Source organism: Argentina silus (genome assembly GCF_951799395.1).
Source record: "Argentina silus genome assembly, chromosome: 19".
NCBI classification, from domain to species: domain Eukaryota; kingdom Metazoa; phylum Chordata; class Actinopteri; order Argentiniformes; family Argentinidae; genus Argentina; species Argentina silus.
This window is the reverse complement of record NC_139673.1, coordinates 4,756,588-4,770,564: the sequence shown is the minus strand read 5'-3', so window position 1 is coordinate 4,770,564 and position 13,977 is coordinate 4,756,588. Positions and strand designations below refer to the sequence as shown.

The window sequence follows — 13,977 nt, the reverse complement described above, 5'->3', positions numbered from 1 at the left end:
GCCACGCAGTCAGTACCCTGCAAGTTACACACACACACACACACACACACACACACACACACACACACACACACACACCAAAAAAAAGCATGAAAAAATGCAGTATTTACAGTATGCGTAATGCATTATGACCACCTCATTCCTCCATGTAACCGCTTTAACATGTTGCAGTAAACAACCAAATCAGGGCCGTCATGACAACAGGGCTGGGGGCTAGGAGACGACGGGAAGGGACGCTGGGAGGAGGAAAGTAAACACACAAATAAAGCTGGAAGTGCCGATGTTTGTGGGAAGAGAAGAGGCGGCTTTGGCCTGGCCCTGAGAAAGTGAAAGCACGCACACATGCACATGTTCACAGTGGGATTTCGTAACAGGGAGTTTACTGGTGGGGTAACTGCCACCATCCTCTCACAGCTGCTGCCGTGTGAGGTGATTGCTGAAGCAGAATGAAAGACGTGGAACCCTCCCGGAGGATGAAGGAGAGGCTTTGTTTGACTACTCCTCTTTTGTGTTGTCTTAAACGCCTCGGTACTGTAAAGCAGTGCGTATTCTCAAATCATCTCTGTGCAAAAACACACTTGTTACAGCCAGAGTCGAACTGTGATGAGGGAAACAGACAGACAGACATGACTCAATATTTCTGGCTGCCTTTCCAGAGCTTGCCCGAGCTTGCCCGCGCTCTCTCTCTCTCTCTCACACACACACACACACACACACACACACACACACACACACACACACACACACACACACACACACACACACACACACACACACACACACACACACACACACACACACACACACACACACACACACACAGACACAGACACAGACACAGACACACACACTTTAGTTCATTCACCAAAAACATTTGCTTAAACAGCAGCCACCTCCACTGGTTGTTTTTAGATGTAATTAGAATTCTAAATCAGAACACTGGTTGCAATGTCAAAATATTAACAAGCACTTGTTGCGCACTGATGACGCGTTTAATGAGGGATTTTAACTCACCGCATAGTACAAAGTAATTCACCATTGGGTCGTAAATTCAGTTAGAACACGTCTGATCAAACTGGAGTTGGTTTAATCCCCAAGCGAAAGTTGAACGGACGAGCAGGGAGGACTCGCAAACACGGACTGCAGAAGCCAAGGAACTTGACTTCCTGATCCAGGCAGCAAATGAAAACATTTCCAGCCAGTGATGTTGGCTTAGGCTACTGAATGAGGCTCAGTACCCGGATATGGGAATGGCTTTACTGTACCAAAGAGACTACAGTACTTAAGAGACAGCACTACAAAACCTTTGTGTGCGTGTGTGTGTGTGTGTGTGTGTGTGTGTGTGTGTGTGTGTGTCCGAGAGAGGTTCTCTGTTTATCTCCAGACATTGTACATAGATGCAAGGCTTAATATGATTTTGCCTTTTACAATCCCCGTTAGGGAATCCGTTATTCAAATTCAAATAAAGCGCATACAGTCGCATATAAGGTAAATAAATGAATCACAAAAACATTTCATATGTTTTATTTAGAATTTCTATTTAAATATCCATATAAAACAGTTAAAGACTAGTTTAAGAAAGATGAAGAGAAAAGATTTGCTTCCTTGCGGGTTATTATAAATTGTAACATCGTTGATCAGTCTCAAGACCAACATATATTGTGCTGACAGGAGATGGTTTTCCTTCAATTATAGACATCATTGGAATACACTTGGGATGACAATTCAACAAAACTGCAGTTAAAAAGAGAAGCTTGCCAGTGAAAATGCCCGTAGTCAGTCATAGAACATACACATTTCGTCATGTCCATAGCACACCATGGATGAGCAAAGTCATACAGTTCATACATGCATCGTAAAAAGTAGTCACAATATCTAAAAATGTTAAACTTACAGTTAAAGTATCGGTGAAGGTGTTCTAATAGTATATGTTGTCACTGTATCTGTAGTGCAATAAAAAAAAAACGGTTGTGTCAGCAAGTTAAAATAGAGGTAAATATTACCTCATTTGGAACGGGAATCAAAGTTCCTTCCAATATTTGAAAGGGGAGAAAAATGCTCTTCAAAAGAGAGAAGAACATTGACATTACATCACCCAAATTGAAGAAACAAATAAAAAAATAAAACAAAAATAATTCTCCTGCATCCACCTTTGTACATGTTAGACAGACAGATCATACAGATAATGATATGTTGCTATAGAAATAGAGGAACCATAGCCGATATCTCCGTGGAGAGTGTTGGGTTATCACTATCTGGTCATGCTCAAGAGGATGGATCAAAAGTACTATGTTTTATAATTATTTATGAGATTTAACACAAATGCACCTAACATTAACCCCCTCACCTTAACCCTAGCTGTAACCCTAGAGAATTAATGAGTAGCTCAAGTTGCTCAGTATTTTGGACCCTTCTAGCATGGCCATCTAGTGATTGCTAGATCATTAGAGTTGGGCCCGGCCTCAGAAGAAGTGCTGTGGTACTGTTGGTCAGTAGCAGAGTGAAGGGCTCGGCTGCGTTCCAATTCTCTTATGTGGTTTCCTCTCTCTGTCTCCTTTCCTTCGTCTGCACTGATGTGGAAGAAACTGGGCAAGAAATGAGATGTGAAGCCCCAGCTCCACTCATGTAACAAATGCTTTCACCTACCCAGTCTATTAAGACATCTGCAGACGTAGGAAAGGAGACAAGAGTAGGAAGCCACTTCTGACTATCATAATGTATCATAAGGCTGTATACCAACGTACTGCTCAATGGCTTCCTTTCCCTGTCTCCTTCACCTTATGGGTCACGACCATTAACGGGTGCAAGGACTGTAGAGGCTTCTATCACATTCAAAGCAGATGGAGGAAAGGAGATAAGGAAACAGAGCAGTTTTAGAGAATTGGGATGCAGCCCGAATGTGATTCAACAGGGAAGTGCTGGGTTGGCTGAAGCAGGGGTGTGGTTTCTCCAGGCCTCTCACAGAGTCTCACTCAGTTTGATGGTCACTGCCTTCACCTCAGAGTACTCTGCCAGTGCATACTCACCCCTGTAACAGAAGATAAGGGTAGATAAGCCTAAATTGTCGTTGCAATTAATTATATTGTGTAATGAATTAATGTCATTGTGCAGAGAGAATGTCCGGGTCCAGCCAACACACACAGGCTGATTGTGCAGGCCTCTGTATTAGGTTAGGATTAGGGTTAGGGTTAGAGTTAGGGCCTAACCCTAACCCTAACCCTAACCCTTCAAATACATTATTCTTACAGCTCTCTTCCGTTGCCCGACATTTTGTAACCACCAAAGGGAGCCTGGGCATGGAGGGCATTATAGCAATTTACCCTGAAAAGAGAGAGAGAGAGAGAGAGAGAGAGAGAGAGAGAGAGAGAGAGAGAGAGAGAGAGAGAGAGAGAGAGAGAGAGAGAGAGAGAGAGAGAGAGAGAGAGGGAGAGGGAGAGGGAGAGGGAGAGATGTTAGAGAGAGAACATTGTCATATTTAACTTACCATCACTGAATTCCTCATGGGGGCCAAAGTGTCATAACCTACATACCATCTCCGTTCACCTGTTGACCTACATGACGTACTTAACGTCCGGACTGAGTTCATGTTCTGAGGGTAAAACATTATGATCCCCACTGACAACCATGTTGGTTTAAGCACAGAGCTGGTTGCTCAGCCGATATCACATGCATGTGCCGGCCCAGTAAATGTCACTCCAGTCTTTAACCCAGTTTCCCCTCTCCCACACATGTCCCCTATTCAACTGCAACACAGAGAATCTTTGTCTGGAAAAGGACAGTAGCCCCACCATGTGGTCAAAATATGCAACTACAGCTGGGTGCTTAAATGAACTAGTTTCATCACTCTTTATTCAGGAATATGTACTCAGTTGTTGCTAATTTAAGCAGTTTGCAGTAATGTATAGGGAGCAGGGCAGTACGTCGTAGTCAAAGTAACACAGTTAATAATACCTAGGGAGTATTAATCAGTACTAACATGAAGTTATGCCTGGGTCATGGACGCTGCCAGTACATTAACCTACCAGACAGTGCCTGTCTCTAAAGCAGCAGACACTGAGAGAGCCCGGTCCAGGCTCCGCGTGAACACAGCCGCCACCAGGCCGTACTCCGAGCTGTTAGCCCTCTCTATCGCCTCCTGCTGGCTCTTGAAGCGGAATATGCACTGCACCGGGCCGAAGATCTGCAGGGAGGAACAGCAGAGAGGTCAGTGGTCAGGTGGAGGGAAGAGCTGAGGCAAGTAGCTGTTTTGGTAACGTGTCTGTGAGGTCATCCAGCACTTCCCTACTGCCCATATAAGCTCCTCCAAAATTTGAGCCCAGCTGTGTGGCTGTAATTCAACCAGGCCTCCAGAAGGTGGCAGTCTTGTATAGCAAAGCTGCCTCGGCTCGTTCCTTAATGGTGACAAGCAGACTTGTATGAATGGACCAGATGGAGCGATAGCTACATCAGGAGGCCTTACCTCCTCCTTGGCAATGCGCATGTGGTCTTTGACATCAGAGAAGACGGTGGGCTTCAGGAACAGGCCTGTGTCCTCGATGGCCACGCCCCCACACTCCAGCCTCGCCCCCTCTCTCTTCCCACTCTCGATCAGCTCCAAGATCTTATCAAACTGCTTCTGATCAATCTGGATCAAACAACAAAGGGACAGAACAACGTTGGAACGGGAGGCTATTCATTTGTCGGCCATGTTTTGTCGTCATTTGTCATTTTGTCATCCCCAAATCATCCCCCGCGGTCGACATGTGGTACAAAACGAAATACCATCCTCAGCTGCGGTTCATTTGTGACATGTAACATAATCACTCACAATTGCCATCCCGTACATATCCTGGCTGACATGCTAACGCGTGATGTTTGTCATATCAGTGAGTAAAGCCAAAGGGAAACGTACGTCCTGGGTGGGCGGACAGTGTCAGTGTCTTTTGGAATGATGCTGTTGTTCAGGCATTCATTCTTTTTTTAAATATGTTTTTAGGGCATTTCTGCTTTATTGGGACAGAGACAGCAGAGATTGACAGGAAGGATGGGAGAGAGAGAGAGGAGGGATGACATGCAAGACGTGTCGAGGGTCGGAATCGAGCCGGGAACCTTGCGATGATGTGGTATGCGCCTTAGTGTGCTACGCCACTGAGCGCCTGAGTTCAGACATCATCCTACTCTATTCTGTGTGATTGTATCATGTTCTATTCCATCCCATAATCACCTGAGGTCCATGAGAGGTGCGTGGGTCCAGCGGGTCTCCTATGACGATGCTTTTGGCGCTTTCAACGCTGCGGCGTACAAAGTCGTCGTAGACCGCCTCCTCCACGAAGACGCGCGACGCAGCGGTGCAGCACTGACCCTGGTTGAAGAAGGAGCCCTTCTGTGTCTCCTCCACAGCCAACTGCACTGCAGGGAGAGGATGGGACGGTCACTATGCCAACCGCAGGCGTGCTCGCACGCACACACACACATTCGCATAAACACACACGCATAAACACACACATGCACATAAACACATACGCACACACTCACACATGTACACACATAAACACACACACGCACATAAACACATATGCACACACTCACACATGCACACACATAAACACACACACGCAAACGCACACACATAAACACACACACACATACACACACACACACACACACACACACACACACACACACACACACACATGCACACACACACACAAATGCACACACCCACGCTTGGCCATGTCTCTGTTGTGTCTCTGGGTTTGTTGCTTTAGAGAGAGACCGAAACCACATCACTTACAGTCTGAGTCAGCGAAGACAATGCAGGGGTTCTTCCCTCCCAGCTCCAGAGTCACTCTTTTCAGATTACTCTTGGCCGCTGCCTCTTTGATCAGCTGTCCAACCTGGGGACAAACAAGGCAAGGACAGATCACAGGGGGAAGTATATCCATGTGTCATATATGTCATATTCAAAAAACAAAGACTGTATTCATTGACATCGCCATTATGAAAAAGACAACAGGGGCCAGCATCTTTGACAATAGAGGTTATTGAAAGCTCATCACAAAAAAAAAAAAAAGATGTGTCTGTAAAGTGTAACGTTTGTAAGATCCTTCTACAGACAGTAGACGTACCTCTGTAGAACCAGTGAAAGCCACTTTGTCGACTCCCATGTGGCTGGCTATAGCTGCCCCGGCCGTAGGGCCGAACCCAGGTACGATGTTCACCACTCCAGCGGGAAACCCGGCCTGACATGGCAACCCGGCAGGAATGGCAACCCGGCAGGAATGGTAGTGATTAGTACGAGAGAGAGAGAGAGAGAGAGAGAGAGAGAGAGAGAGAGAGAGTCTCTTTGCTTTATACAATCATTACCAAACAAACATGATAAAAGAGAGGCAGTATAATCATATAAGACCAGGGCTTTTCTACGGGAACAAAGGAGGCCAGGATCATTTGGACTAATGGGCTGTAAGTGAACCCAAATAGGTTTGAATCTAATGTCCATTAGCCTGCGAGGCACTGCTGCTTCCTTTCATTCAGACTGTACACATAGTGCCTAAATTGGAAGGGAGGAGGGGAGGAGGGGAGGGGTGGAGGGGTAGGGGAGGGGAGGGGGGAGTAGAGGGGAGAGGAGGAGGGGGGGGCGAGAGGGGGAGGAGAGGAGAGGAGAGGAGAATAGAGGAGAGACATGTGAAGTTTAACCTCAGGTGTGTCTCACGGTCTGGTGGTGAACAGATGTGTGAAAGTCAGCATGTCTTGAGGAGGGGCCCACAGAGTGAATGAGTAACAGAACGGTGTAGATAACACGGCTCCTTCACCAAGACCAGCGTCTCTCACCTCTCTGATGAGAGCTCCTACATGCAGGGCTGTGAGAGGAGTCTGCTCTGCTGGCTTAATCACCACGGTGTTCCCGCAGCACAGCGCCGGGGCTATCTTCCACATGAACATCAGCAGGGGAAAATTCCACTGCACACAAAACACAACAAAAACATTACACAACACGTTAGCTAACAGGAAGAAGAGTCAAACAAGAGGAACGGTCTCTGTCATACTGACAAGAGATGATTGGAAGTGAACACAGCTGAGAGAAGCATCTCCTATTCTCGACTCTGCTGTTTTCCCTGTTGAGAACAAATTAACAAATAATCAGACACTCAAACCCAGATGAGGCAGTGGTACACGGGGAGCTGAATGTTTACTGTTTAGGCATTGTTAACTTTTACAACTTGCTGGAGACAGCCGTCACAATTAAGCTGTTTTTTGGATCCGTATAACTTCTGAGAAAAGCTTCCTGTTTTCCTTTGACGATGAGTCATGCGTGTGTGTGTGTGTGTGTGTGTGTGTGTGTCTGTGTGTATTTGTGTGTGTGTGTGTGTGTGTGTGTGTGTGTGTGTGTGTGTGTGTGTGTGTGTGAGTGTACGTGCCAATGGTGCTTTTAGTAATTACACAACGTCCTTCAGTATAAATTTCATTTTTATGATATAATCTTCCATGTCGAACAACAGCAGTTTTTGTTCCTTTGTTGCCTAAGCAACATAAGAAGATATATGCTTATGCTGGCAGATCAAACTGAGTGGCCGGATTCTGTCAAAACGTGCAATTCATACTCCGTCTGTCTAGACCCTGACAGTGCAATGTGATATGGTGTAAACTGAATACTGCCCAACCCAAATAGCCTAATGAAGTTATTACCAAAATAAAGAAAAATATGCATATATTTTCATCTGTAAAACATTATCAGACGTGTTCCCGTAATGGTATACTTCAGAGGGATTAAGGGAGAGAATGCCTTGTGGAGATTAGGATTAGATTTCCAGTACCTGACCAAGGTTTTATTTCACTTTCAGATCGAGTTGTTGGAGCTTTCGGTACAGTGCACTTTACGGCAACCACAGAGAGAGAAACATTTATGACCAATGAATTCTTAACTTGAAGCTAAAATCCTTCTCAAATTTACAATAGGTTCCAAATAAGCTTGGACTTAACTAACCCCTGAATATACTTCCAGGAAAGATTACGATATTACTTGCGTAAATAATATGGCTATTAGCTCTTGGAGCTAAAAAAACATTTGTGTTTTAACTGTCTCATTACTACAACTCAAACTCTGCTGATTTGCTACTGTCACCACTTCATACTTTATTACTGTTAACATATTCCATGGCAGTAATATTGTCTAAATCTCACACAGAGTTTGTTGTGTGCAGTTGTTGTGTATCTAAGAGAGACTGTGTCCTGTAGCAGATGTAGATTGTGTTACAGTGTGAGTCTGCTCTGGGTCAATCTGTAATGAAACACCTGATCTGGACTTTCTCAGCTAAACTCACTGCTCTGTGCGCCCTCCAACACAACACACACACACACACACACACCCACACACACACACACACACACACACACACACACACACACACACACACACACACACACACGACCAGATCTATGTCATAGTAATACATTTTCAAAGTTCAAGATTGTGCTTTATCAGCAGATGCATTCAGTCATTTCTCACACCCCTGCCAGGATAATATAATTACATTATTACCCTCGCAAATAAAAAACAGACTGTTTTTACTCACTGGAATGATGGCTCCACATACGCCGATGGGGTCATGCTTGGTGAAACACATGAAGCTTTCATCTGCAGAAGGAAAGAACAGTACATTAACAGTCTTGTTCAAGGACCCCACAGGTATATTGTACATTTGGAGTGGCTCGGAGATCTTTCAGTCATCGTTCATAATAGGTCCCTTTGCGTACTCACTATTCAGGTTTGTACTATGGGCTCGCATTCCTTTTTAGATTTGGGTGATCCCCAGAACTCAACTATTAGGCCCAGTGTTTATGGTGAAAATGACCCTTAACCTTTTTGGAATGGAGGGGCAATTAAAAGTGCCCCCCGCCCTCATCCCCCTCTCTCTTGTTTAATTGCCCCACAGTTAAAAATTGAATCATACCTCCACCCCTCTTCCCCTAATATTCATCCACCATCTCTTCATATTATGGTTACTGTAACTACACTGTAATTACTCAGCTGTTTAATTCAAGTGCAGATAAGTTACATACAAATTCTGGCCAAATTCTGTCTAAAATTAGCTGTGATTAGAGTTACTGTGTAGTTACTGTGTCATTACACCAATAAACTACAGTTCCATGTAACCTTTGTGAGCGAGCCTCTTATCAACTGTCAGGAACACGACTCCTGGCGTCCTCCAATCACGTCCTACTGAAAACGGATTGGACGAGAAGACCTAGGTTCCTCCCCTCACACATTCTCCTCCAATGCTCTTTGAGGACGAAGCGAGTGGAGGACGGAGGAGAGGACGCGAGGAGTCGTGTTTCTAACAGTTCAGAACGGGCCGTGGTGTCTGCGTAACTTCATATCTGTCCGTTTGCGGTAGCTAGACAGACAGACAGACTCCCACACCTTGCCCTATGTATGTGTGTGACATTTTGCCATTGACATGATCCCCCACCTACACACACAAATGTGTCAAAAGCCCAGCTGATAATCGGTTAAATCCGTCCTCTCACTCAGTGGGCTGACCTTCTCCAGTTTCCTGACGCGGCAGTGTGTGTGGGTGATTACAGACAGAGAGACTTCACCACACACAATACTCATCTCTGACTCCCATTATCTCCTTGTTTTTGGGTGAGCCCACGCTATACAGATTATCAAAGGTTACATTTCCATAGCAGGGAGTGGACATATAGCCTACAGTAGAGTAGTGTGTGTGTGTGTGTGTGTGTGTGTATGTGTGTGTCATACAGGACCAGAAGAGGGGAATTACTGTCATCGTATGTCAAGGCACAGACAGGTAGAGCCTTAGGCTTCGGTTCAGTGGACTAGTAAGTAAACGCCCTTATTCAGCTGCATGGCACCTTGCGGGAATAGACCTCACAACCCTGATATTACCAAATTATATTATACAATACCTGTACATGCACACGCTGTCATTTTGATCCTGATCTTTCATGCCATGCTGAGCTAAAACGACTGAGCTCTCTCATCATGTTACATTGGTATACTGTATATAATAAGGGCCGGTTTCCGGGACACAGATTAAGAATCGTGGTCTTAATCACACTTTCAATAGAAAATCTCCATCGAAGACACTTTCCAGTCTAGGATTCGACTCAACCTGTGTCCGGGTTAGAAACCGGCCCTCAGTGTGTTAGCCGGCGCTGACAGAGAGGAGAGAGAGAGAGAGAGAGAGCGGTGGTGGGCCCGGGAGGCATTGAGCAGTCACTGATGTGGAGTGTCTGATTGTGAACTAATCCTCACACAGACTGTTTCACCCCGGTGATTACCATCTCAGCCTCTTCCTCCTCCTTTGTCCTCCCCGGCCTCTCCTCTCTCACCGCTCTATTGGAATCTAATCGGGAGGAAAAGAGGGAAGCGTGTTTTGTCTATCCGACGCCCTGCAGTGGCAGCGGAGACGCGGGGTGGATGTGACGCGGCGAGGGGGAAGTATTAAGGGGATGGACGAGGATACCACCCAGGGCTGCAGACAATTCACACACCGGCTGAACGACTTGAGCTCTAATTAACTTGTTTCTTGACAACTGTGTGGAATGAGCCGGCTAATAATATAACCTACAGACTGTGTCCCCGGGAATCACACAAGCCACAGAGGAGCCGAACAACTGATTCCTGCCAGCCGGATTGATCAGTTTGTCACAGTGTTTTAGAGGGTTTCAAAGCAGCGCAGAGTGTAGAATATATAAACGCCATTTAACTGACGCTTTTATCCAAAGTGACTTACATTGCAGTGAGTGCATACATTTCAGTATATATGGTCCCGGCGGGAATCAAACCCACAACCTAAGCGTTGTTAGCGCCATGCTCTACCGACTGAGCCGGAGTGGACACACTTACCTACAGGCATGGTTTTGCCATGTATCTTGTCAGCCCAACCAGCATAGTATCTAAGGGTTTTGATGCTGCCATCCAGATCAATGAAGAAGGAATGCAGGAAGGGCTTCCCTGTGTCCATCGTCTCCATGGTCTGGGGGGGAGATGGGGAGAATAGCAACACTCAGAGCATTGCAGAGAAACGGACATTTTGAGCAGTTATGGAACTGAAATATTTTATAAGAGGTTGTCTCAACACTTGCAGTCTGCATGCGGCGTACTGTATCGACTCGCTGGTTGCTACAAAACAATGTTTTATGCACTTGACATGTGCCAAGAATTGAATTTGCTGTGGAAATTCCTAAATCCAAAAAGAACAATAATAACGATTATAACCATGATAAATCTGCCATAGCTGGCACGCCTGTTCCCCCCCGGTGCCAAGGGTGGCGCGGGGGGATGTTGGCCGTAAACCGTGATGTATAATGTAGATTCCTCTCTGGGTTTCATACGAAATGTATTTCCTTTCTAGATGAACAATCCATCCAATATCAGGTACTAGGGGGGGCTAGAAGTGGTTGATTAAGGACTTATGAGAACATGGAAATGGGACGGCGATCAAACAGTCCTGTTTGAACCACACACGATTTGGTTTCAATCAACTCAAACGAAAAGAATAAATAAATAGAAATCTTGTATTATAGTATCAAATGAGTCAAACATGATTTGTATACTTAATGGTGCTGTATCACTCAGAAGGTATATTCTGTTCACTACAGGCTTATTCCAACCATTGCAAATGGACAGATAAGGAGAAGCAAAGCACAAACAGATATATTTTTAGCTTTACCTTTACTTTGACTCAATCTGGTCTTTATTTCCCTAAACAGAGTAGAGAGTTGGTCGAATTAGTGATCCCCAGCATACCGCCACTCCAGAGCATGTTTGCAATTAGCAGTCACGTGCAATCCCATAATATGACACACTACTCACATCTGTAACATTTCATTTACAAATCTGACTCCTAATGCAACCTGGCAGCTCACTGGAGTGAAAACGCACTGGAACCAGGATTTCATTACAAGTATACTGTAATGATGTATCTGACTTTTAGGGAGGGAAAACAAAAAAATCACCGGCAACATCCCAGAGCCAGAGAGAGAGAGTGAGAGAGAGAGAGAGAGAGAGAGAGAGAGAGAGATTATGTAATGCAAGTTAGGCTCTAACAAATTGTTTCTTATTTTTATGGCCTTGGTGACACCATGAAACAGGCTCAACCCAGGCACGTATCAGCAAAGTGCGTAATGTGCACCGCACAGTACATTCTAACAGGGATCCCCAATGTGATCAGGCTATGACTTCATGAAGACGGTCACACGTGTCAGGTTCACTAAAATACCTATGTATACTCTAATGGACTTAAAACGATACTGTTGGAGAATTTACCGCCAACAGGGCCCGATCCCTCTCCATAAGGTCGGCGAGCTTTTGCAGGAGTCTGCCCCGGCTTGATACGTCCATCTTCCGCCACGGCTTGCCCCTCTGGCCGGCCGCTCTCGCAGCCTCCACCGCCTTGTCCACATCTGCCTGGAGGATCATATCAGCAGCGATTTTACAGGTGCTTTTTTTGTATATAGGAATAAAAATGATTCATAATTAACGAATGAATCAGCTAACGCATGCGCAAATAATGTCTAAAATTCATATAATTATATCCAAATCTAAATAAAACCTAAATTGCACACCTTGATGTATAGTTTAGAATACACGGTTAAGGCAGCAATAAGGCATTTTCTTAAAGGTGAATTTAACACCAAAAAAAAAGAAGTGATTGTGTGCTAGATGTCTCAGTTTATCCTGCAAATCTTTCAAAGTGTGATGTCTACAGCTTATGAATATAATCATTAGCCTTCCATTTTCTTACATAACATTATATACACATCTAAATTAAACCTTAATTACGCGTCTTGATGTATAGGTTAGAGTACAGGGTTAAGGCAGTAATACAACATTTTCTTGAATATGAATTTAACACCAATTGTTTCACTTGCATAATTAATTATCGACACATTCATTAGTTGGGCTATTCAAGGAGGCCTTCATACTTTCTCCGCTTCTTCTATATCACAGATTTTTACACCTGTTGCGGGGTTGTAAGTCGGAAACATCTTTCCTTTGATAGAGTTGTGCCATTCGTTGTTGATAAAAATCTGTCGGATACAAAAAGAGTCACACGTTTTTATTATAGAACTATGTTGGCTATGAAAGGCAACTATATATATCTATCTATCACATAACAGATATTTGAAAAAGTACATTTCACCTGCAACCCATATAGCCTCACGTGAGGTTATTTCTAAGGCTTGTTCTGCAATTATAGTTATTTGACTAAATTAGCAGGAGCCTATTGACACAGTACTGTTGATACTGTCAAATCAATTATTAAACTTCAACAATTAAAAAATTAGGCACCTTCGATGAGACACACCTATTCTCTCATCGAACGTGCCACACAATAGCTCGAGGCAGTCCATTTCATAAAGAAGAAAGTTTGCGTCACATAAAATGAATGAATGTCTGTATTTTACCTTGGTGTGCCTAATCTCTTGAATCTTGACAGGCTGGGGGAAAGGCATAGCAACATTCTCCTCGGCCCCTCCGTTCTCCGTAGTTCCGTTCTGGGCCATTCTCCGTCACCAGTCCCGTCCAACACCGGTCCGTATCTATGTGTCTGTATTCTGTCCACTGAACACTTTCAGCTCACCCAGCGGGTTTTATAAGAATGTGGAGTTCCTCCCTCTTCACAGAGCGGCTGGGGATAGCTCAACTCCGCCCCTATCAAAATATCAAGGGCCTTTATCTTCTGGAATCATAAACCAGCATCCTCCTGGAATATTGTTAAGGGGATTATTAGGCATAATAAAATGATGATGGTGAACGGGCAATGGTGTGCCAGTGACTGCGTCTGAACTTTGTGGTGATTGTGTGCCAGGTGTTTCAGCTTAACCTGCAAATATTTCAAAGTGTGACGTCTACAGTTTATAAATGCAATTGTTAGGCTTCAATTTTAGAAAAAGGGATGTTTTTTGAGAAAACGTTTTTTCCACAGATAACCCTTTGTGTTTATTGTTTTTACGCAAAGATGTCAT

The 13,977-nt window shown here is 44.6% G+C and overlaps 2 protein-coding genes across 3 annotated transcripts in view; both read right to left on the bottom strand.

Annotated features, from left to right (window-relative positions):
- The window catches only part of lrrk1 (leucine-rich repeat kinase 1), a 40,052-nt gene extending 38,903 nt beyond the window's left edge, over positions 1–1,149 (bottom strand). Inside the window, exons 1-2 of one of the 2 annotated variants that reach the window (XM_083691559.1) lie at positions 1,015–1,149; positions 1–17 (exon numbers count right to left, since the gene is read on the bottom strand). The exon at positions 1–17 is cut by the window's left edge and continues 297 nt beyond it. The gene's annotated coding sequence lies outside the window, so the exon portion shown is untranslated. The remainder of the gene's footprint in view (positions 18–1,014) is intronic. The other variant, XM_083691560.1, reaches the window with a different exon arrangement.
- A 383-nt stretch (positions 1,150–1,532) lies between these two features.
- aldh1a3 (aldehyde dehydrogenase 1 family, member A3) lies at positions 1,533–13,559 on the bottom strand. Its single transcript, XM_083690723.1, has 13 exons — positions 13,417–13,559; positions 12,934–13,038; positions 12,275–12,415; positions 10,853–10,982; positions 8,553–8,614; positions 6,811–6,939; positions 6,108–6,221; positions 5,774–5,876; positions 5,204–5,388; positions 4,460–4,624; positions 4,023–4,180; positions 3,247–3,321; positions 1,533–3,028 (listed from the first exon to the last, which is right to left on the bottom strand). Exons 1-13 carry the CDS (start codon positions 13,513–13,515, stop codon positions 2,959–2,961), a joined length of 1,536 nt encoding a protein of 511 aa, XP_083546849.1. The 5' UTR covers positions 13,516–13,559; the 3' UTR covers positions 1,533–2,958.
- Between the last annotated feature and the right edge of the window lie 418 nt (positions 13,560–13,977).